Genomic DNA, 25,817 nt, shown 5'->3' on the forward strand with positions numbered 1-25,817 from the left:
ATACAAAATCTGGCCAGTTTTTATCCTCAGGAAGCAAACACATATCGCATTGGGTATCACAGGAATTAAATCAGTAACCTGAAAGGAGACAAAGCACAGAGAGGAGGAAAAGGCGAGGTGATAATGAAAACTGTGGTCATCACCATGAACACAGAGTGCCACCATGTGTATCCACACCTGGCCAGAGAATGTGAGTGGACACAGCAGGATGGCCACTCTCTTTCTTTCAAAAGCACTGTCACTGTTCTACTCCTTTTGGATAAACATTTCTCCCTCTTACCACTTATGCCTCTAAATACCTCTTTGCCTAATAACCAGAAATCTTGTAGTCTACCAGATGCCAAAGTCATCAGATGAGAAAATAAATTAAATCTAATCTATATTATTCAGTAGTCATTTATTGTTAATTATCTTGCATTACCCATTATTTGGAAATGTGCATGTCATTAATGATTTTTTCTTTTTAATAGTCTTCCAAAGGTCTGATTGTTCTTGTGGTGCAAGGCAACAGTCAATGTATGCTGAATTTGTCCAATCTGGGAAACCAGTTATGGTACATGGGGTAAGGATTTTAAGGACATCTGTACCACCGTACTCCTAAGAATTAGGTAACGAAGCAAATTCATCTGATCATTCTGAAAGTGCCTGGGAATGTTTATGGGTAGCAAATCATTTTGTTGCCATTTTAATTCCATCCAGGATCTTTCTCAGCCCTTCCTGTTCTTGTCTACTGAGAAAAATTAAACTGCTTTAGGTCAATATGAGTTACTCAAACTCAAACTGTCACTTTAACAAGCACAGAAGCCATATCTCATTTGTTGCTAATTCACTCTCTCTTGCTAATGGCATTCACTATCTTCATTCTATTAGTGGAGTTTTAAAAAGAAAAACTACTTCTTACAGCTGGATTTTTTTCTTCACTACAGCTGTATTTTTCTTCAGGGAATAATAACATGTTCTGGCTAGAAGAGAAAAAACACCATCTTCTGATCCAACAAAAAGGGAAGAAGTCCACTGTGAATTATTTATTTACTTATAAACCTTTAGATTTCAGATCTATGTTGCTTGTAAATCAAAGATTCCAGACCGGGTTGCTAAGTTCTTACTGTTAATAAAATGTGCAAAAGCTTAGCAAACCTATTTACACAGTAGCAACTGCTGGTTTCCTCATCCTAATTGGAGGGTACAAAAACTCTGAAGCATGGGACTAAGTACTGTCAAATTGAAGACCAACCATGAAAGTTTAAAGTCACTATGCAAAGTTGCTAACCCCATCACACAATTTTTCATCTGTCATATACTCTCCTATATTAATAAGACATAAAAGTCAAGCCACATGAATGAATTGGCATTTTCTGTTTAAGGGGAGCAAGAATACCAAAACAGATTCATAACAATCCTGCAATCTAGATCTAAACCTCTGTACCAAGGAGGCCATTTAATCTGAGAAACTATCTTAGATACTTTCTAAGCTCACTGTTCAAGAAATCAAAAATATTCAAGGCAGATCTTTAAAACACTCATTCAATTATCTGTAACTCAGGAAGTAGCTTTTCAAAAATTCTAATATGGACTTTAATATATAAAAAGCTGAATAATCTAACTCTTGAAGTCTGAGTGCTTTAAAAAGTAAGACTTCAGTAAAAGGTTACCATCTTAATTTGTCGCTCTTAATGATATCCACAGAATTCCAGACTCCCATGACATCATCCTAAGAAAAAAGGATTTGCTGAAGCTCAGCTCAGGATTCAGCAGAAGTCACTCTTCGAACTTCTAACTGGTGGGACAGTCACCTACACTATTGGTAAAATACTTACTATACAATTAAGTTGTCCACATTCAGAAACACACACCAGCGACCATGCAACTGCTGCACTCACTCCACATTTGCAGAAAAGGATATGAATGTATCAAAATTTTAATAGCTATTCTTCTTATCAGGTTAAAAGGACTTAAAATGTACAAGGCAGGCGTGGCACTAAATCTGAAGAGAGTTTTCCCTCTGTTTAATACTACAAAGGTCTGTGGAAAAAGAGAGAGAGAAATTATTAAAGCATGGGAATTAATCATCACATGAAACAACATTTTTCTAGGCAAGAAATAAACTCAAATGTACTTGTAAGTTTTACTTCCCAGTTTGGTGTCTAGGGCAAGAAACCTTCAGGCAATATTAAGACAAGAGAAACCTCTTTCCCTCACCTCCCTCCCCCCGCCCTGCCCCAGATTACATTACAAATAGATGACACTATTTTAGCAGTTTTACAGAATAAACTTTCCTTTCAGAAACAAGACATTTGAATTATACGTAAACTATTTTATGCCAGCTCTGGACAAGATACTTAAGTTTATTAATTTAGGATTCATTCACTCAACAAATATTAACTCAGTGCCTACTATATGCCAGGCACCGATCTAGGTGCTTGGGAAGTATCAGTAAACAAGGCCACCCTAGTGTGAGGAGCTTATATTCTAAGGGGGGAGACAGATAATAAATAAAAAACATAATGAGTAAGTAAATTACACCGAATGTGATAAGTGCTATGGAAAAAGGAAGAGGATCAGGAAAAGGCAGCTCTAGAGTACAGGGGTCAGGGGATGGGGTGAATGGAGAGATGACAGGTTTGGGTTTTTTTTTTGAAGTATAGTAGATTTACAATGTTGTGCTGTACAGCAAGGTGACTCAGTTATACACATATACACATTCTTTTTTTTTTAAATAGTCTTTTCTATTATGGTTTATCCCACGAGATTGGATATAGTTCCCTGTGCTACACAATAGGACCCTATTGTTTATCCATTCTAAATGTAATAGTTTGCATCTATCAACCCCAAACTCCGTGCCTATCCCTCTCAGGTAGTCAGGGTAAGCCTACCGAGAAGAGAGATTTGAGCAAAAACTCGAAGGAGGTGAGGAGGGTTCTTCATTCCACCAGTATTTACCTACCAAGTCTACTCTGTCTGGCTTTTAAGAGCCTCCATTATCAGCCTTGCCAAAATCATTCAACTACATTCCTGGCATGAATCCTCCTGTCTTGCCAAACCAGTACAGGTTATAGTAATTTAAACTTTGGTCTTGGCTCTCATTGCTCATCCTACCCAGAATGCCTTTTCCTGTCGCATGAATTCAATTCAATTAAAATCTTTCTGAGCATGTTTTGTGCCAAGCATTGTGCTAAGCTCCTTGGATACAAGATTGAATACAATTGCACTTTTAGGGAAGACATATATGTGAACTAGTAATTATGATGCAGGGTAAATACAGAGTTCAGCAACAAAAGTATGCGTAATGTATGAGGCAGCAGGAGAGAGAGATTTTCCCCCCTTGGGTGGGAAATGCAAGGGAAGAGAGTGGGCTGGGAGGTGTTCACAAAGGCAGGTAACCAAACATTTGGAAGGGGTTTTAAAGGATAAGCGGAGATTAAGAGAGATTAATTGGGCAGATAAAGGAGGAAGGGTTGGCAAGGAAAGGGACCAGCATAGGATTACAAAGGCACAGTAGCACAGAACTGTGGGTGCTCTCAGGGAATTGATAAGTAATTCAGTGTTGATGGAGGATAAAATAGAGAGGGGAAGCAGCAGACTGTGAAGCTGGAGAGAGATGTAGGGGCCTACTAGACTGAGTTCCTAAGGACACAAGGTCAGTGGCAAGTACACAGCCATAGCATCTCACCGTGCAGGTGAAAAAAGCAAATGGTCAAATGCTAGCCATTTTAAGTAGGTTTTTGTTTTTGTTTTGTTTTTTAATTTAAAGCAATACATGTTCATAATCATAAAAAAAGGAAGAGAAGACAAGTTCCATCTCATTACCCAACGATAAACTTTGCTGCTTGTATATCTTTTCAAAACTTTTCTGTGTTAATATAACATAAATATAGCCTTAAAAAGACTCTCCTTCTCTCTCTCTCTCAAATGGGATTCTACCATAAACACTATTCTGCACCTTGCATTAAAAAAATGAACCCAGGGGCTTCCCTGGTGGCACAGTGGTTGAGAGTCTGCCTGCCAATGCAGGGGACACGGGTTCGAGCCCTGGTCTGGGAAGATCCCACATGCCACGGAGCAACTAGGCCCGTGAGCCACAATTACTGAGCCTGCGCGTCTGGAGCCTGTGCTCCGCAACAAGAGAGGCCGCGATAATGAGAGGCCCGCGCACCGCGATGAAGAGTGGCCCCCACTTGTCGCAACTAGAGAAAGCCCTCACACAGAAATGAAGACCCAACACAGCCATAAATAAATAAATAAATAAATAAACCCAAAAGTTAAAAAAAAAAAAAAGAACCCTCACAAAGAAAAGCCCAGGACTAGATGGCTTCTCTAATGAATGCTACCAAATGTTTAAAGAGGAATTAACACCAATCCTTCACAAATTCTTCCAAAGAATAGAAGAAAAGGGCACACTTCCCAACTCATTCTGCAAGGTCAGTATTGCCTTGATACAAAACCATACAAAGACATTACAAGAAAAGAAAACTATAGACTAATATCCCTTATGAATATAGATACAAAAAGCCTCAACAAAATACCAGCCAACAGTATCTGGTAGCATATAAAATAAGGATTATACACCACGACCAAGTGAGATTTATCCCAGAAATGCAAAGATGATTTAACATATGAAAATCAATCAATGTAATACAACATATTAATAAAATAAAGCATAATTACTGCATGATCATCTCAATAGATGCAGAAAAAACATTTGACAAAATCCAATACTCTTTCATAATAAAAACATTCAACAAACTAGAAATAGAAGGGAACTTCCTTAACCTGATAAAGGGCATCTATGAAAAATCCACAGCTAACATCATTTTTAATGTTAAAAGACTAAAAGCTTTCTCCCTAAAACGAGGAACAAGGATTCCACTCTCACCACTTCCATTCAACACTGTACTGGATGTTCTAGACAAGCCAATTAAGCAAGTAAAACTATTTCTATTTGCAGATGAAATGATCTCGTACGTGGAAAACCCTAAGGAATACATACACACAAAACTATTAGAGCTCATAAACAAGTTCAGCAAGGTTCCAAGACACAAGACCAACATATAAAAATCAGTTGTATTTCCATATACTAGCAATAAACAATCTGAAAATGAAATTAAGAAAACAACGCTATGGGGCTTCCGTGGTGGCTCAGTGGTTAAGAATCCACCTGCCAATGCAGGGGACACGGGTTCGAGCCCTGGTCCAGGAAGATCCCACATGCTGCAAAGCAACTAAGCCCGTGTGCCACAACTACTGAGCCTGCACTCTAGAGCCCGCGAGCCACAACTACTGAGCCTGTGAACCACAACTACTGAGCCCACACACCACAACTACTGAAGCTTGCTCGCCTGGAGCCTGTGCTCTGCAACAGGAGAAGCTACTGCAATGAGAAGCCCGTGTACTGCCACGAAGAGTAGCCCCCACTCGCCGCAACTAGAGAAAGCCCGCGCTCAGCAACGAAGACCCAACACAGTCAAAAATAAATTAAATAAATAAATGTTTTAAAAATTATAAAAAGAAAAAAAAAGAAAGAAAACAACTCCATTTACAAGAGCATCCAAAAGAATAAAACACCTAGGAATAAATTTAACAAAAGAAGTATAAGACTTATACACTGAAAACTGTAAAACATCATTAAAAGAAATTGAAAAAAAACGTAAATAAATGGAAGGACATCTTGCACTCATGGGTTGCAAGACTTAATATTGTTATGGTTCAATGCAATCTCTATCAAAATTTCAACTGCCTTTTTGGGCAGAAATTAACAAGCTGATCCTAAAATCTGTATAGAAATTTAAGGGAACCAAAATAGCCAAAACAATCTTGAAAAATAAGGACAAAGTTGAAGACTCACTTCTCCATTTCAAAGCTTACCACAAAGCTATAATAATCAAAACTGTGGTACTAACATAAGGATAGCCAAACACATCAGTAGGATAGAATTGAGAGTCCAGAAATAAACCCATACATCTATAGTCAATTGATTTTCGACAAGGGTGACAAGACAATTTAAAGGGGAAAGAGCAGTCTTCAATAAATAGTGCTGGGACAACTTGATAACCACATGCAAAAGAATGAATCTGAACCTCTATCTCACACCCGATATGAAAATTAACTCAAAATGGATCAAAGACCTAAATGTAAAGGCTAAAACTATAAAACTCATTGAAGAAAACATAGGTGTAAATCTTTATACCTTTGGATTAGGCAATGGTGTCATAGATGTGACACCTAAAGCACAAGCAACCAAGGAAAAAATAGATAAACTGGACTTCATCAAAATTCAAAACTTCTGTGCAGCAAATGACACTATTAAGAAAGTGAAAAGACAACCCAAAGGATGGGTGAAAATATTTGCAAATCATGTATCTAATAAGGGTTTAGCAGCGAGAATAGATTAAAAAAAAAAAAAAAACAGCTACAACTCAACAGTAAAAAGACAAATAATCCAAGTTAAAAATGGGTAAGGATTTGAATAGACATTTCTACAAAGCAGATATACAAACAGCCAATAAGCACATGAAAAGATATTCAACATTATTAGTCATTAGGGAAATGCAAATAAAACCACAATGAGATACCTCTTTACATCCACTAGGATGGTAATAATTAAAAAAAAGAACAAGGAAAATAACAAATGCTGGTAAGAACATAAAGAAACTGGAACTCTATTACTGGCAGGAATGTAAAATTGTTAACCCACTTTGGAAAACAGTTGGCAGTTCCTCAAAAGTTAAACAATGAGTTACCACATGACCCAGCGATTCCACTCCTAGCTATATATCCAGGAGAACTAAAAACAGGTTCACACAAAAATGTATACATGGATGTTCATAAAAGCATTATTCAAAATACTGCAAAAGTGGAAACAACCCATCAACTGACAAACAGGTAAACAAAATGTGGCACATATCCATATAACAGGATACTCTCCAGTCTTAAAAGGATTGAAATTCTGACATATGCTACAACATAGATGAACCTGGAAGACATTATGCTAAGTGAAATAAGCCAGACACAAAAGGACGAATGTTATGTGATTCCACTTATCTGAGGTATCTAGAATTAGCAAATTCATAGAGACAGAAAGTAGAATAGAGTTTATGAGGGGCCTCAGGCAGGAGGGATGGAGAGTTATTGTTTAATGGGCAAAGTTTCTGTTTGGGATGATAAAAAAATTTGTGGAAATGGATAGTGGCGATGGTTGTACAACATGGTGGATGTATTTAATACCACTGAATTGTGCACTTAAAAATGGTTAAAATGGTAAATTTTGTGTTATGTATAGTTTACCACAATAAAAATATATTGAGCCTTGAACAACATGGGTTTGAACTGCTCAGGTCCACCTGTACGTGGATTTTTTTCAATAGTAAATCCTACAGTACTACCCGATCCACAGTCGGCTGCAGAAGCACAGGTACAGAGGAACCGCAGACACTAAGGGACCGCAGGTGTGGGGGACACTGCATGTTTGGAGGGCTGGCTATAAACTATACGTAGATTTTCGATTATGCTGAGGGTCCATGGCCTTAACCCCTGCATCGTTCAAGGGTCAACTGTACATGATTACCTGAAAAGTGCCCAGTAAGGTGTTATTGATACACTTTTAAAAATCAGTTTTATTCCAAGCCAAATAACAGAATTAAGAATAGTAATAGCTAAAAGTGGTTCCCAACCCATTCTGAACTTCAGACAGATTTAAGGAGCTTTTTGGAAAATAAGGACATCTGGGCCAAGAAAAAAAGAAAGAGAAGTTAAGTGTTTATACATGCTACAACATGGCCTTGCAAAATCTTGAAAAGAGTTCAGACACAAAAGGCCACATATTGTACGATTTCGTTCACATGAAATGTCCAGAATAGGCAAATCTTTTTTTTTTTTTTTTTTTTTTTAACCAATGGCCCAGTGGTGAAACACTTTTGTCTCTTTCTCTTTACTTTTATAGCTACTTTATTTATTTATTTATTTATTTTTGGCTGTGTTGGGTCTTCGGTTCGTGCGAGGGCTTTCTCTGGTTACGGCAAGTGGGGGCCACTCTTCATCGCGGTGCGGGGACCGCTCTTCATCGCGGTGCGCGGGCCTTTCTCTATCGCGGCCCCTCCCGTTGCGGGGCACAGGCTCCAGACGCGCAGGCTCAGCAGCTGTGGCTCACAGGCCCAGCTGCTCCGTGGCATGTGGGATCTTCCCAGACCAGGGCTCGAACCCGTGTCTCCTGCATTAGCAGGCAGATTCTCAACCACTGCGCCACCAGGGAAGCCCCAGAATAGGCAAATCTTGATGGAAAGTTGGTTAGTGGCTGCCTAGGGCTGGATGGAGAGGGGATTAGGAACTCGCTGCAAACGGGTCTCTTTAGGGTGATGAAAATGTTCCGAAACTAGATAGTGGTAATGCCTGCAAACCTTGTCAACAAAAAGCCAATGAATTGTACACTTTAAAATGGGGGATTTTCTAGCTTGTGAACTGTATCTCAATGAAAACGAAACACCACAAAAACACACACAAAAATGAACCATGTAAGAGGTATAAGACATATAAAAAGGTCTAAAGAATGATACCACAAACATTTATGCACCCATCAGTTAGCCTAGGAAATAATGCCTTACCAATACTGCTCCTTTCTGCACTCCTTTCCAAATACACTCTCCTTCCCACAGAGGTCAGCGATATTTTGATTTTGGTACTGAGGTCCCACTTTTTTGTGGTATATTTCCAGTTACTCTGAGCTCCCCCTTTTCTACACTCAGAGTTTGTGTCTTTCATTATTCTCCCAGCTCTTTTTGTACCCTCCCCTCCACCCTCCCCACCTACTCCTAGAACTAGGTTTCAAGCTCTTGGAGAGCAGGAACCAACCTCACTCATACTTCCTCCCACAGCTCCAATATAATGCTCAACCCAAGCACTCCCAATAAACGGTTGCTGGCAGATTTTTCAAAGTTCCTGTCCTCTCATCTTCTGCTCTTTCCTTTCCTAATCTGGCAGAGTCACACCAGTCTCTCCACAGTAGAAAAGCAGTGCTGGTATTGAGCCATATACTTTCTGGAAATGCTCAATGCACCATCCCCAGTGTGAGAATGCACTGCAATAATATTCTTCCTGTACTAGAAGGGACTGGTTCCAGTGGGGTACGCTGCAGGGAAAGACTAATCCTAAAAGCAAGAGGAAGTAGTAGACTTGGGGTTAGGCTGAAAGAGGTCAAGGGCTGAGCTACGGCTCTTCCATATTTTGGCTTCCCAAAGAAACAATGAGCCCCGCACTTTCCCAAAACCCCCTCTCTGAAGTCCTTGTACTCCTCTGTGTTTCTATAGCAACCCCCTCTCTGAAAATGCCAAGCCTTTTAAATAACCTCCTCATTCAACCTCATAATATTCCCATGAAGTATGTGTGAAGGAGGGATTATTATCCTCTATGCATTTCACAAAAGCTCAGGAGAGGGACACCACCTATCAAAGGTCAGGCAGCAAGGAGCAACATATTATTCCAAGTTTAGAGCCTCTTTACAGCTTCTATTGTGCCAGATTGAGAGGCAGTTCAATGGGAATATGGCAGAGAATGAACCTGGTGTGGGGGATGGAGTCTCCGGTGAATGAGAAATTTGAGCCCCTGGGGTACACTGCATAAAAGCCTCAGCGACAACGAAAGAAGCACTGGCCCGTGTCCCAGGATCTAAAACCACCAGGCTGGGCCTTTACAAAATCACCCACCTGCCTTAGAAGAAGATAGGCAACAGGGTTTTTAAAAGTTAACAAACTCTGCACCTTCCCAATTTCTCATCTTTTAGTTTGGTCATGATGGAAAGATAGGTCTAGAGGAACCACTGAGGGTGTTTCCTATCTCAGAATCAGAGCCTGCACAGCACCTGGCATAGAGCAGATGCTCGATAAATGCCTGTTGCTTGGTGACTGAACAAATGCTTGTATGTCTGATGTGAGGGAAAAGGAGAAGAGGAAAAGGAAAAGGAAGACGTTAGGAAACTAAAGTTGTTAGGCCTTGGTTGAAGAAAAACTAGGCGGTAGCTAGGATTCTGAATGAGTACAGTGCTGAGTTGGCAAGAAAGAGATTGATGATCCTGAGGGAATCTAGGTCTTTTTAGTGAATTCTAAAACGATGGTTTTGTAGGTATAAAGGCTTCCTTATGGACATTTTATGTGTGAAGTAGAAATTTCATAATTAATTTGGATACTGAATACTGCATTCAGAATAGTTTATCATCACTCCTTTCTAAATATTTACATCCTCTATCTTTATCAAGTATAAAAACAGGAGATATTTTTTCTATTCAAAGAGAAATAAACATCTAGCTTACACTAAACCTCCGGAAATGAAGGTGAATCCTCCATACTTCAAGCAGCAAGTTGTATTACAATAAAACATACTTTATTGTTAAAATAATTAGATTTACATACGCTTAATTCATATGCAGTTTTTCAAAGTTCATCTTTTGCATAAAGCAAGATGCTGTTTGGACCAACACAAGTTCTCAAAGCTTAGGAATCTCCTTTTAACACTGGGGCTTGCAGTGCTTATCTGAGAGATAGAATAATATATATCAGGGGTCAGCAAACCTTTTTTGTAAAGGGTCAGATAGCAAATATTATAGGTTCTATGGGCCATACATTCCCTGTCGCAACAACCTGCCATTGTAGTTGCAAAAGTAACCACAGACAATACATCAACAAATAAGAGTGGCTGTGTTCAAATAAAACTTTATTTACAGACAAGAAATTTTAATTTCATAAAATTTTCACATATCACAAAATATTATTATGCTCTTGACTTTTCCCCAACCATTTAAAAATGTGAAAACCCTTCTTCTTTTTTTTTTTAGCCACACCATGAGGCTTGTGGGATCTTAGTTCCCCAACCAGGGATGGAACCTGTGACCCCTGCAGTGGAAGCGCGGAGTCCTAACCACTGGACCGCCAGGGAGTTCCCGCGAAAACCCTTCTTAACTCATGGGCTGTACAAAAGCAAATGGCAGAGCTGATCTAGGCCAGGGGTCAAGGTTGGCTAATCCCTGTTATATACTAACACCAGTTCTGACCTAAACCAGACTGGTTGCTTACGAATGATCTGATCAGCTTTTTTTTTTTTTTTTTTTTTTTAATTTATTTATTTATTTATATTTATTTATGGCTATGTTGGGTCTTCGTTTCTGTGCGAGGGCTTTCTCTAGTTGTGGCGAGTGGGAGCCACTCTTCATCGCTGTGCGCGGGCCTCTCACTATCGCGGCCTCTCTTGTTGCGGAGCACAGGCTCCAGACACGCAGGCTCAGTAATTGTGGCTCACGGGCCCAGCTGCTCCGCGGCATGTGGGATCTTCCCAGACCAGGGCTCGAACTCGTGTCCCCTGCATTAGCAGGCAGATTCTCAACCACTGCGCCACCAGGGAAGCCCCTGATTAGCTTTTTTTAAAAAAAAAAAAAAAAAGCAGATTCACAAGTCCCACCTCAGAGGTTCTGATAAACAAGCTGCAGAGGAATCTGTGCTCATCAGGATTTGAGAACTGCCACATCATCTGTCAGGTATTAAAACACATAGGTTGTCCTTCTTCACCTGCCTCTACCTGGCTGTATGGCCTGGGGGAGCCCCTGCAGCTCTCTGGATCTCATTTTCCTCATCTCTAACATGAGAGAGGGGGCTGCCTGATGGGCGTGCCCAGGTCCTTTCCAGCTCTGACATCTGTGAGTCTACAATTTACAAAATACACAGAAGCATCCAATATTAAGTGCAACAAAGCAGCAAACCATACTTTTGAGGAGAAAACCTACTATTATTCATTCCTTCACATTACATCTTGGTAGAACTCTCCTGAGTTATTTATTTTGCTCCTTCAACTGAAACTCTGTCAAGTCCATGGTCAACAGTGCTTAATACTATCCTGACAACTATACTTATGTGGGCAGGGGGCAGCATGGGGCAGAACTGTACCACAGGCTGCTTTTTCCCTGCCCTATATCCCCTACTTATACCCCCTGTTCTTAGCAGAACAGTGACTATGGGAGAGAGAATGGATAGGGATGACTGGTGATGGGCTGACTTTTAAAAAAATATATACAAAAGCATTTTAAAGTCATACACATGGCTGATTTAAATCTCAGTAATCATTGTTAAACTGCTGGTAAGAATCCAGAAAAGGAGATTCGTCCCTTATTCAATACCGTGCTCCAACACCAGATCCTTTAAAGCTCAGGAGGAATGGGAAGGACAGCAAGCTTTGGATTCTTACGAGACTATTTCTTAAGCAACAGTCACTTGGCACCCATGAAGTCCAATAATATTTTACCTAATCTGTCTTAAATTAGATCTTTGTGAAGTAAATGAGTTAAAAGGGAAATTGAAATTGAATTGTGGTTTATGGCCCAAGGGAAAATATCAGTTTATAACAGCAGCCACTGAATGTGTGTGAGCACAATGCCCATTAGGAGTGGTGGAACAGCTCTTTACAAGTTACGGCATGGAGTATTAATAAATGTGTCATGCCGGCATAAGATGAGCCTTCTGAAAAGCGCAGGCTTTTCATTTCTAATTAGCAATGTGGGGCTTGGAGCACACGATGGAGGAGCTTTGCCATTGCTAACGCAGGGTAAGAGATATTCTCTTCAGTCTACAATAAGGAGCAGGAACATCATGCAAGGCCAGGTACGAGCCCATTCATATTCATGCCAAACAAATCCTAGCACACTGCAAACACAATACAATAAACGCACACAGTTACCAAAGTACCGCATGCAGCCAACTCATGAGCATTTCCCCACCCTCACCCCAGGACTGGATTAATGTTTTTAGCCATACAAAATGTATAAATTAAAGTAATAAAGGGTGGGTAAATATGAAAGGACATTACAGGGAAGAGTACTCAATGCAGGGGTGGAGTATATCACAGAACAGAAAGCCTCTTAGGGAAAGGTTTATTACCCAGCTCCTGGTTTGCTGTGGGACAAGGCCCAGGAGAGCAGCTCTCCACCCAACCAAGTTCTCCCTCCCCTGAGAGGTCATCATCTCAACTGGGGCGAAGGTAACCCGCAGGCATCTGATGACCTTCTGGTTATAATGAACACCTAGGGGCTCAGGGATTGAGCTAATCTACGAGGGGGCAGTTGGGAACAAATATCCTTTGGCTCCATCTGGCTGTAACTGTTATCGACACTGGTTTATGACGATCTCCCAGGGTTTGGACCCTAGATCCTAACTGTTTTGACTTCTGGAATTGCCTGACCCTCTCATTTTTAGCTGACTTCTAGCCTTAAATTCTTGCCTGCTAAACCTAATATATATATATATACCTTTTTCTCCCAGACCTATGTACCTCTTCTGAAACAGGCAACTAGCTAATTTGACTTATAGTAGTTCTTAGCTCTTTCCTGCCTAACTATAAATTCTTAATTCTGCTACCTTCTACGGGGGCAAATCCTCTCTGCCTATTGGTTTCAGAGTGTGCATGCACAGAGAAGTACTCTTCTACCCAATAATAATACAAATATAGCTGATCTGAAAAACAGCTATAACAGTGATAAGAGCAGTAGCCAGCTGTCCACTAATCAATGGCTACAGTTTTTGGCATTTGCTTCTAAGTAACTAGACAGCCAATACAGCAGGCAACAAATAAATGTCCTTTCAAATTTTCCCTGTTTTAATATAGAAAAACTTAATGCTAAATCTAAACAGATTCTACCTCAGACTAGGAAGCTGTTCAGAAATAAATGACCTGCACTGTCAAAATGACTACACCCTGTTGAAAAGGAGTCCTGATGCCTTTCTTAATGCTAATCTGCTCAGTGGGTCCCTCAAGTAAAATTACAATTATAGTCCCAATGTGTCCCAGGAAAGGCTCCAGCAAAGGCACAACTGGCCTGAATTTCCAGAGTACCTGTGTCCTGGTACCCAGCTTAGAAATACTGAACTAAAAAGCAGGACATCAGGACACAGGCAATTTTTATTTTCATTTAGGCTTATACTTCTGTTTGAACTATATATTTAGAGCCCTAATCTTCCAAGTCTCTATTCCACTACACTGAGGAGTGAGCAAGAGAGACCTCTAAATCCCATATTTATATTCCTTTTATTCATTAATAATTGTATCTATGAGTCTATTTGAAGAAATAATAACATTTAGCAGGTATTAAGCAGGTACTGTGCGGCAGGCACCCTACTGAGATGCCTTATACAATACCTGTCTCACAGCAACCACTTGATGAGGTAGGTACATTTTATAGATGATGAAATTGTAGCAAGACCACAAAGTTGTTCAGTGGTAAAACTTAGAACGGAACCAAGGCAGTCTAACTCCAAAGCCTATTCCTTTTTTCTTTATAAATTTATTTATTTTATTTATCTTATTTTTGACTGCGTCGGGTCTTCGTTGCTGCGCACAGCCTTCCTCTAGTTGCGGCGAGCGGGGGCTACTCTTCGTTGCGGTGCGCGGGCTTCTCATTGCGGTGGCTTCTCTTGTTGCGGAGCACAGGCTCTAGGCGCACAGGCTCAGTAGTTGTGGCTACTAGAACGTAGGCTCAGTAGCTGTGGCGCACAGGCTCAGTTGCTCCGCGGCATGTGGGATCTTTCCAGACCAGGGCTCGAACCCATGTTCCCTGCGTGTTCCGCAGTGGCGGATTCTTAACCACTGTGCCACCAGGGAAGCCTCAAAGCCTACACTTAATTATCACACAATACTGCAATTTTTTAAAAAACTTCAAAACTACTTATCAAATCTAACTCCTCACTTTACAGATAAGAAAGCAAGCACAGGGCGCTCTGCCCAAGCTGAGACCACAGAGGTGGGAACAGGAATAGAAGGGTTCCTCAGAGGCCAGGTTTCCTGGCTTCCAGTCCCGAACTCTTTTCAGCACACCAGGTCATCTGGTCCAAACCTCAGACCAATGAAGAAATCTTTTTTACTTAATACCTTTAACTCTGGCAAAAAGAAAAGCCCTTGCACCTGCCACAGAGTTCACAGCAGCTATTTATGGTATTTTTCCAAGTTAAGCTCGACGCAGATAAGGCTAGCACCCCGTCTGTCTGTGGCTTTGCTGTTTCCCACTGCTTCTGCATACACTTCCTCATCTGGTTTGACCTTGTAACCCCATGCCCTCCAACCCACATCTGGAGCAGCTGACACCCGCTTCCTGCCCACATCCTGGTCACAGGAAGCCATACCTGGCAGAACAGCAGCTGCTTCAGCTCTGAAACGGCATGCTGCTGCTCCCCAAGGCAGGGCGGCTCTGAACCTCCTACACGGCCACCCCTCCTCGCTGTCCTTCAATATGAGTTTGCTTTTGATCTCCTTCCCCCTTACGCTCTTGGGGGTACCCAGCCTGCAGCTGCTCTAGGGTAAAGCAAAAGGCAGGTTTATTATGTAAAGCATGTTAATGCCTCTCTTCACTGTACTCATAGTCTAGAATTTATTCTCACTCTCCTTTCTCGTAGAATGCAGCAAAGTAGAGTGGTTTAGAGGCTTTGAGGCCACAAAGACCTGGATTCAAGGCCCAGCTCCATTGCTTACTAGCTGTCATGATTTTAGGCAACTAACTTAGGTTGCCAAGGCTAAGTTTTCTTATTGATAAAAATAGTGATAACGATTGATAGTACCTACTTTATCAGATTATGAGGATTAGGTGAAAATTCACAGAAAGTCCTTACTACAGTGCCTGGCACAGAATAAGGACTCAACAAGTGCTATTATGATAATGCTGCTGCTATCACACAGGTCGCTGCTGCTCCGTGGCACCACAGGTGGGGTAGCAGGAGGGGACTAAGGGGTAATATTCAAGTTACTTAGTATTCACACACTTGACATAAGCCAGTAGGACACTTGTGCATAAGCTAGACCAAGAGTCCAAAGTCACTAGCACCAAAGTCACCGTACAGCTGCACTGGCTCAAAATGGGCCCCAGAGGTTATTTCAGACCTGAGAACTCTGGAAGCAGGAGAAAAAAAAAAAAAAAACAACTGCTGAATGCACACAGTGGGATCCAACCTGCCTCTCTGCTTTATCTCCCTTCTTACCAAGCCAAGCCCCATGCTCCAGTCACAATGAAATTCATGGTTTTAAACACTTCAACGTTTTGCATGTCTCTCTGTCTTTTCATGTACTGTTCTTTATACCCAAACTACTCTTTCTTGTCTTTAACAGATGAAATGTTTTTTAACCATACTTTAATACTTCAAGGTACAGCTCAAATATCACCTCCTCTCCATTCAGCTCTCTCAAACAGAATTATCCTTCCTTCCTGTGTGTTCCCACAACACTTCTGTTAGAGCACTTAACATAGTATTGTCATTCTGTTTATACATCAGTAACTCTCACTGGACCCTGAGATCCTTAAAGGCAGGGGTATATCTCCAACTACTGTGACTTGCTTAGCTTAGCAAGCAGAAGATGTAATATGATGCCCATCTGGTACAAGGTAGACAGTTCATACATATTTGTTGAATGTATGAATGAATCTCTTAGTCATGAGGCAATGATGCAGCTAAAATCAACTAACTTATAACTATATCCTTTATGCTAGGTGTCTAATCAACCTTTTCCACTCTTTAGCTCATCCACCCATAAAAATTCATTAATTTTAGTTCGAAAAGTCTTCTCATCTTTTCTATATCTTAGATACCATGCTGAAGATATGATATGAAACAAATGAACTAAAAAAACCCATACTATATTCATATTGAGGCAGTGCAAAATGACAGAAATTATCTAAAAATTATAGTAAAAAACAAAACCCAAAAATCATCCTGCAATATACTCTATAGAGACAGCATGATATGGCAGAAAGACCATGAGTATTAAATTCACATATCCCGGGAACTGAAACCTGGCTCTACCACACACTAGGTGAGGGAATTTCAGCAGCAAATTAACACTTCTGAGCCACAATTTTTTCTTACTTGTAAAAATGTGCAACATTCACTGATAGCTCCCTAAGTGATCCTCAAGGACTGTAGAAAATTGGAGAGTCAATGATGATACCTAGAATTTGGGTGGTATCATCAACTAAAGTAGCAGATGAAATAAGTAGGTTTGAGGGGAGAAAATGAGTTCAATTTTGAATACACTGAGTTACCTATGGGAAGTCCAGATAGAGATGCCTGGCAAGACACTGAATATTTAAGGAGTGCTCTAGGCTGGAGATACAGATTCAAGAGTAGTGAGAGAATGGATGAGATCAGCCAGGGAGGATTTGCCAAATAAGAGGAACACAGGCCAAGGACTGAACCCGTGGGAATGTCAACACTTAAAGGAAAGGTGGAAGAAATGAAGGAAAGAGAAGGAACGGTCCGAGATGTAAAGAGAATTAGGCCAAGGAAGTGAAGAACTGCAAGAATCAGGGAGTAATAAACAGTGTCAAATACAGCAGAGAGGTTCAGTGAGATAAGAACTGAAAAAATGTCCATTAGATCTGGCAATTTGAGATCCTGGAGGATCTTATATTGAGAATGCCAGTAGAGCAGGGAGGATGCAGAGTCAGGCTGCAAGGATGGAGGAGTGGGTGGGAGATGTGTAGGTGGTGAGGGTGAGCAACGGCTACTCTTTAAAAGCTTCAATGGCATGAGAAGAGAGATTATACCTGCTGGAGATATGGGGTCAAGTGTGGGTTCATTAAGATGCGAGAGGCTTTTAGTATGTTTATAGGGTGAAGGGAAGAACCACTGTGAAAGGGAAGGATAGAAAGTACAGAAGAGAGAGGGGATGACTGAGAGAGTGAAGTGCAAGAGAAGGTTGGTAGGCATGGACGGGCTCAAAGGCACAGGGAGAGGCATTGACATTGAGCAGCAGATGGGTTGGGTACCTTATCCTCTCAAATGGGAGGAATATTTTATTCAAACTTCATTCCATAGGCCAAACTTTGTAGACTCACGGTGTCTGGAACAGGAGTGCCTCTTCAGAGCAGGTATCAAAAATTTTGCTAGAATCAGTTGACAGAAAATGCCATATAATGGGGAAATCCTAATCTTGAATTGTGTCAAACAGGGTTATATATAAAGAATTTACAACTCATGTGAATTTGGAATCAATCAGTAAGAGAAGCATTCCCTGTATAATGATGTCACAGTCTTACTCTCTTTTACTAAGAAGGGATTTAAAATATGGCTAATTATAGTGAGAAGATGATCAATATCACTGTAATCTTGAGAATCCTCCAACATTTATATGGTCATTATTAAATATCCCATTCAACAGGTTAATTCTTTTTTTTTTTTAAATAAATTTATTTATTTATTTTAAATTTTTGGCTGCGTTGGGTCTTTGTTGCTGCACGTGGGCTTTCTCTAGTTGCGGTGAGCGGGGGCTACTCTTCGTTGCGGTGCACGGGCTTCTCATTGCAGTGGCTTCTCTTGTTGCAGAGCACAGGCTCTAGGCATGCAGGCTTCAGTAGTTGTGGCACACAGGTTTAGTTGCTCCACGGCATGTGGGAATCTTCCTGGACCAGGGCTCGAACCCGTGTCCCCTGCATTGTCAGGCGGATTCTTAACCACTGTGCCACCAGGGAATTCCCCAACAGGTTAATTCTTGATAGAATAAAAAGATTTCATAAACTACACCCTGGAGAAACCATCAGAGATTAATTCCTAAAATTACCAGTCAGCGTAATGTTATGGCTCAGGTGATTAGCTAATAATACACACCCAAGAATCCAGGTAAAAGTTGTCTCTTATACACTATGTGGCTCAGAACCTTGGAACTGCAAATTAGGACTTGTACAAGGACTAGAGAAGACCTGAGGTTCTTTTCTGGGGAAAATGCTAGGTTTATCTACAGGTGCCCCTGTAGCTCACACTAATGTTGAAATGTATTGAACTCCTGCCTATGTAAAAATCTAAGATTGGCAAACTCAGTGGAGTGACAATACTGGCTTTTAAACAGCTCAGAATATCTGTGGTATGGGTCCTTTTAAAGATTATAATTTAGTACTTGCTAAAAGCGTATTTAAGACACTGAATGTTTAAGAGAGCATGTAGCCTTTGACTCGCCTGCATTCTCTAAGTTTGGGTCTCTGTACCAAGCTAGAGCACCACAATCTTTAAGGTACCTGGACTATATTAAATTCATTAATGTACCTATTGTTATCTGTAATAACTTTATTTCTTTACTTGTCTATTATCTGTCTCCCCAGCAAAAACTAACTTCCAGGGCTTCCCTGGTGGTGCAGTGGTTGAGAATCTGCCTGCCAATGCAGGGGACACGGGTTCGAGCCCTGGTCTGGGAAGATCCCACATGCCGCGGAGCAACTAGGCCCGTGAGCCACAATTATTGAGCCTGCGTGTCTGGAGCCTGTGCTCCGCAACAAGAGAGGCCGCGACAGTGAGAGGCCCGCGCACCGCGATGAAGAGTGGCCCCCACTTGCCGCAACTAGAGAAAGCCCTCGCACAGAAACGAAGACCCAACACAGCCATAAATAAATAAATAAATAAATAAATAAATAAATAAATAAATAAATAAATCCAAAAGTTTAAAAAAAAAACAAAACTAACTTCCAGGAGTAGTATATAGAGCTTGCCTGCTTTGTTCCCAAGGGTATGGAACAGAACGTGGGTATAAAGAAAACACTCAATAACAATTGATCAAATTATCAAATGAAGGACTGAATGCTCAGCTCTTTCCTTAAGCTTCTGCAATCAATCACAAATTCCTATCAATTTATCTCTACATCACTTCTGACTTCACCTATTCCCCTTACTTTTCACTTCCACCACCACAGTTCAGACCCTCACTACTTCATAGCCGGTCGCTCTGTCCCAGTTCTCTTTCCCTCTGGTTTATCCTACCCATCACTGCCACATTCACCTCCTCAAAACACAACTTTGATCACATATCCTTACTCCCATTCAACAGCCTTCAGTAGGGCTTCCCTGGTGGCGCAGTGGTTGAGAATCTGCCTGCCAATGCAGGGGACACGGGTTCGAGCCCTGGTCCGGGAAGATCCCACATGCCGCGGAGCAACTAGGCCCGTGAGTCACAACTACTGAGCCTGCACGCTAGAGCCCACGAGCCACAGCTACTGAAGCCCGCGTGCCTACAGCCTGTGCTCCGCAACAAGAGAAGCCACCACAGTGAGAAGTCCGCGCACTGCAATGAAGAGTAGCCCCCGCTCGCCACAACTAGAGAAAAGCCTGCGCGCAACAACGAAGACCCAACGCAGCCAAAAATAAATAAATAAATAAATTTATTAAAAAAAAAAAAAAGGCTTCAGTAGTTTTCTATTGCTTACCAAGTGAAGACCAGACTTCTCAGTCTAACACTCTAAGTCCTCCATGACTTGGCTCCAGCACTCCCTTCTGAGACTTATCACCCAACTCCCCAAATTCCAATCAAATTAGACGATTTAGCTTTCTCTTACATTGTCCTATGCCCTTGTTTCTGAGCCTTTGTTTATATTGTTCTTTCTGCCTAGAATGTTTCAGTCTATCCCTCTTTTCTAAAATCCAAATATTATGCCTACTATGAAGTAATAAGGCCCTTTCTGAGGCCCCCTCGTCAAAAGTGATACCACCCTACACACTACCATGTTATAAGCTATGTAAGGGTCAAAAATGGACTTTATTAATCTGTGTTTCCCCCAAAAGAGCCCAATACCCACAAGGTCTCACACATAGGAAGTACTCAAGAAGTATCTGTTGAATAAATAGATCATATTTTATATGAGACAACCCAAACTGGTATATACCCCACGTCAGCTTCTCTCATTTCCTTTATAGTCGGTTAATACAGGGAGGGTAACACAACTCCCACAGACGAGAAAGAAGCAAAACATTTAATAAAGGTAGACATGACAGAACAATTTAGAATATTCAGGAAATAACATCCTTTGTATAATAAAGACTTGATACCAATAAATCAAGAAGGGCACTAGGTAGAGGCTATTACCTAATGGTCTTTGATAAAGTCCCTGCTAATTCTAAGGTTCTACGAGAGGAGAGTTAAGACTGGTGGCACTTACCAACTAGTAATTCAGCCCTCCGAAAATCCCCTAAAATGTCAGGAAACCCATTTCTTGATCTAATTCCTCAGCCCCTAAAGGAAACTAATTCTTCAGGAAAGGAAAAGATATATTGATAATCAGTCTTTTTCCCCCTAGAGTCCCATTCATTTTGGTAGATGGGAAAACTTTTCATTAGGAAAAAAAAATCATAATGTCACCTTTCATGTTCAAAGCACTTGGAAAACTACATAGTGTTTCCACAGGCATTATCTCATAAGATTGACTCATTCATTCAACAAATATGGATTGAACACTTACTATAGGGCATGCACTGCTCCAGCTAATGAGCATACAAGAGAATGAACAACAAACAAATAAATATATGCTAGGTGCATAATGGAGAAAAATGAAGGAGGGCTAGCACAATAGGCTGTTTCGTTTTGTATAGTGTAGGGAAGATATAATCTTCACAACAACACTGTAGAATAAGTGGGATATTAGCTATCAGCATAATCTTAATTTTCTATATGAGGGAGACTGAGACGCTGAATGGTTAAGTGACATGCCCAAGATCATCTAGAATTAGGTGGAAATGGGATTAGAAATAAGGTTTCCCAACTCCTGGTCTATTGCTAAGGCTATAAAAGAGGAATCTGATTTAAGATTGTTTAATTAAATTCCTTTTCCTCTAGATAATGATACTTGGAGAATGGAAAAGAACCCCATACCAGGCACTTCCTTAACCCACCACCCTGAGAATGGCCTTCCTCCCATTCGCTCACAAGCATTTGCCTCAATTTGATTTGGTGAATAAAAAAATGGAAACATTTTGTTTTTTTATATTGTTGCAAAACGGTTTTTTTAAACAAAATAAAATGTCTAGTTTTAAAACATCTAGTTTTCACTCAAAACAGAAAGCAGCATCTAGGCCTATTGTGCAACAACAGGCAATTCAACACTTCATTAGCAATACTTCAAATCACACCTAATGAACATAAACTCTCCTTTAACAGCCTGTCTCCACTCTGCACACCTGTTGAAAGTGTGTGAAACTAGATTCAGCAAGGATTTTCTGCCAGGAGCTCATGGGCATGCATGCATGCATGCATGCAGCGCCTGTGTGTGTGTGTGTGTGTGTGTGACTTAAGAGTTCTTCATTTGAGGAAGCTGATGGCATTAATATTAGGGAGGTAAGGAAAAAATTGTAAACATTGCTGGGAACAGGGTGCCCTGCCATACCTAACCTGAGTTACAGCTAAAACCCACTTCTTAGGGCTGGGATCTTAATGTATTATAGAAATTCAGGAGGAGGAATCCGTTCCAATGTAAACCATCAAGTTAGGCTATAAGGAAGAAGAGGTCTCAGGGCTAGGCCTAGACAAATGGGTAGAGCGTCGAAAGGTGAAGTTAAAGGATAGAGTACATTCCAGAAGAAGGGGATGGAGACCAGAAGGCAGGCGACACCAGGGAAACAGAATAGTTTGCAACAGCTAACACATAATATGTGACAGGCATAATATGTGAAATACAATTAGAAGGATCTAGACATAAGCGCAACTCTTACCTTGCATATATTATAGATAAGGAAATTTGAAGCCCAGAGAATTTAAGTGATTTGGCCAAGGGCAGACAAGAGGCAATGGTAGAACTAAAATGAGGTTTTTCTATTCCCAGTTAGGTGCTCTTTTCACTATATCATTCTGCTGGTAGGCTGGGGGGTTGGCGGGGGCTAAGAAATAATCTTCCTTTAAAAAGCAAAAATATGTGAAGAGGTTAAGTAAATTCCCTCCAAATTACATGTCCAGCTAAACAGTGGTAGCAGTATTGATACTGAGCCCATGTCTCTGGAACAAGTTGTCTAGGCTGCTAGACTACTCAGAGCTCCTTCACTTGAGAAGGTAAAATACTGGAGCTAACACAAATGCCATCCTTTCCCCCAGAAGCACTGCATTTCTTAGGACCCATCCTAAGAAGGGTTATTAAACCACAGGGATTATCAGGGATGTGAATGAAAAAGCAGGTTTTTTTCTCTCTCCGTATCTGCATGCCTCACTTCAGAAGAACTGAGCCAACCGAGGCTGAGGATCAATCAATGAAAAATTAGAAAAGTGGAAAACTAGAACTATGTTGTAACAAACTGAGAGTTAGGAGGTGTTCGCAAATACTTTTGACAAAGCATTTCACCTTATTAAATTTAGAAAATGAGGAGGCTGAACTAGATGATGTCTAAGGCTACCATATTCTAATTTTCTTTGATTCTAGGTTGACTCCAATTTGCAGGAAAGGACAGACGTGAAAACTTGAAGGTAAAACGAACTTTGGGAAACCATATGTAATTTTTTAATGCAATAGGTATGTGCCCAATTTAAAGGAACATAATCAATCCTGTAATTTGGATTTTTGTTTATAGGGCTTTCTTATGAGAGGGCATATCCACTGAACAAAAAGGACACCAATAACAATTATTGGTTTTAAGAAACAGGAAAAAGGGTAGGAGCCAACTCTGAAGGCCTTCTTTCAACTTAATCCACTGACTTTCTTGCTGCCCCACTTAAGACAGTTCTTAGGACTAAACACGGCCATTTAAAATTCAACAAGTTGTTATTAAGCATTGGAGAGTATATTTTGTAGTAAAGATAGAAAGACACTTCGAGCAATAGAGAAGAAGTCCTTGATTTGATTTACCAAAAAGCATGTGGAAGGGGAGAAATGAACCGAGAATTTACCCTGATAAAACTTAAGATTCTATAGCATGAAAGAAGGGAAAACAAATAACAAAATTAAGACTTCAATTGGCTTAAGAAAATAGCAGAAAGAAAACCAAGAGCAAAGGCATTCAGGACAGTTCAAGTTCCTAAAATACCTATTTGTTTTTGCTTGTACATATACAGTATAAAGAAACTCTGGAAGATACTACTAACAATGGATACCTGTGGCAGAGAGGCAGGAAGTGGGCTGATGAGAGAGAGGTGTAAAGGGGAGACTTTTTACTCAATATCTTTTTTACTGAATACCTTTTATTGAATTTTTAACCATGTAAATATATTACCTATTTTAAAAATTAAATAAATTAAAAAGTTTAAATGTCCTGTAAATTCAATTATTTTCAGGTGACACTCGAAAAACAAGAAAGCCAAAGAATGGAGACGTTCGAACAAAGTACCAAGAGGCAAGGAAAATGTTGTAGCACTGGGCGTTCTGAGACAATCCAAAGAGAGGATGATCTGGATTGTTCCGGGGACCATCTGGGAAAGTCAGGTGAAATGCAATACGGACACCACCAAGAAGCTTACAATAGCTCAAACCAGCACCAGCTGGTACAATGGTATCTTGAAAATGTGATACGCATGTTTTCTGGCCCTGTGTCCCTGGACAGTGTGAAATCCGCAACGGGATGAAACCAGAACTTTACTAACAGAGAACTAGTTTTCTTTCACCCTCTAAAATAAAGAGAGAAGGAAATGAGAAACCAGTTTCTATGAGAGTCACAAAAATGATCAATCAGGTAGAAAACGAGACCTATGAGGAAAAAATAAAGAAACCCACTTGTACCATTAAGCAAAGAAAAGAAATTCTACTTTGCAAGTATTATTTAAGGCAGCCCTTGAAAAACAAATGGAAGGGAATGTCCTCTTAAAGTCCTTTCTACTCTCAGGATATTTCGATATGTGGGTTGATTCCCAGCGTGCTTCCTTGTAGGGGAGACCTCGCTAATTTGGCCCAGTGAAAGGCCTAGTTAGTAAGACGTATTAGTAACGCCAGTGAAGATATGCAAGTGAACTTGAACAAGCACATTATTTTTAATCAATTGAAAAACGCTTTATTTAAAAATACAAATAATACCTTGAAGTGCTACTAATGTTCTTTCTTGTCATAGGTGTTCGTTTGCTTTTAATAATCACTAAGCTAAGCATTTATGTTTTATGAATTTTTCTGCATGGTGGTATATTTCAGTTTTTTTTAAAAAAAAGAATTTAAAGAATACAATTAAAGTTATCCTTTCCACAAACTATTTACCCTTGTGGTAAGGCCAAAGGCTGAAGTCAGATTTTCTATCATGAAGAGCCAGTCCCCTACTGGAGTGCCATCAACATCTGGCCTACCCAAAAAAGAGTACCCATTAGGGCCAGAGACCACTCTCTTTGGGTCCTCACTCCCAAGCTAGGAGCACTGAAATCTAAGGCATTGGGAATGGAAAGAGGCTGTCTATGAGGCAAGAACGAGGGAAAAAGGCATGCAAAGGAAAACTAGGCTCTGACAATGAATAGCTCTCTACATTTTTCATATATTAGTCAGGTTTAACAAAAGGAAGTTTAATTTGCATCTGAGTTAGAAAAACAAATAGTTCAAATAAAAGCAAAGAGGTTTCAGGCACCTGAAAGGCCAGAGTCCAAAGGGCTTTACCTATCTGCTTATTGCCATAAGAGTATTTTCTGAAAAAGTTATACCAGTTGGCCAAACTTATCTAAAAAGGCACGACCTAAACTCTGTGTTTTGTTATTTCTTTTTACCTCTACTAAGACTAAGGATGCAAGGGCAGGAAAGAGGAGGGAAATATATCTTAAAATATTTCAAAATTTTACAATCAATGAAATATTTTTTTAAAAACAGCGCAAGATTCCATGTTCCCTTATTCACTAACCCAGAAATTTAAAACCTTGTCTCCTTCCTCACCCACCTACCCCCATTCAGCAGAGACCCAGATTAAATAGATTTTAAAAAAAGGATAAGTAAGTGAGGAAATCAATGACAGTTTATGGAAACTTACTTAGCCCCAGAATCTGACATTTGAAAAAGTCCTTAGAAGTCTCGTCCAACTTCTCAATTTCTACATGAGAAATCTAGGCCCAGAGAGGTGAAATGACTTGCTAAAGGACATGAACTAGTTTTGAGAAGATATTTTTCTTTATCT

General features: G+C 40.3%; 1 protein-coding gene across 1 annotated transcript in view; it reads right to left on the reverse strand.

Moving 5' to 3' along the window:
• The window catches only part of SCN8A (sodium voltage-gated channel alpha subunit 8), a 188,350-nt gene that overhangs the window by 92,473 nt on the left and 70,060 nt on the right, over positions 1-25,817 (reverse strand). Inside the window, exon 3 of the mRNA XM_057557190.1 lies at positions 1,904-2,022. Within this exon, the coding sequence (XP_057413173.1) occupies positions 1,904-2,022 (119 nt within the window). The remainder of the gene's footprint in view (positions 1-1,903; positions 2,023-25,817) is intronic.

This window comes from Balaenoptera acutorostrata, chromosome 11 (genome assembly GCF_949987535.1).
Source record: "Balaenoptera acutorostrata chromosome 11, mBalAcu1.1, whole genome shotgun sequence".
NCBI classification, from domain to species: Eukaryota; Metazoa; Chordata; class Mammalia; order Artiodactyla; family Balaenopteridae; genus Balaenoptera; species Balaenoptera acutorostrata.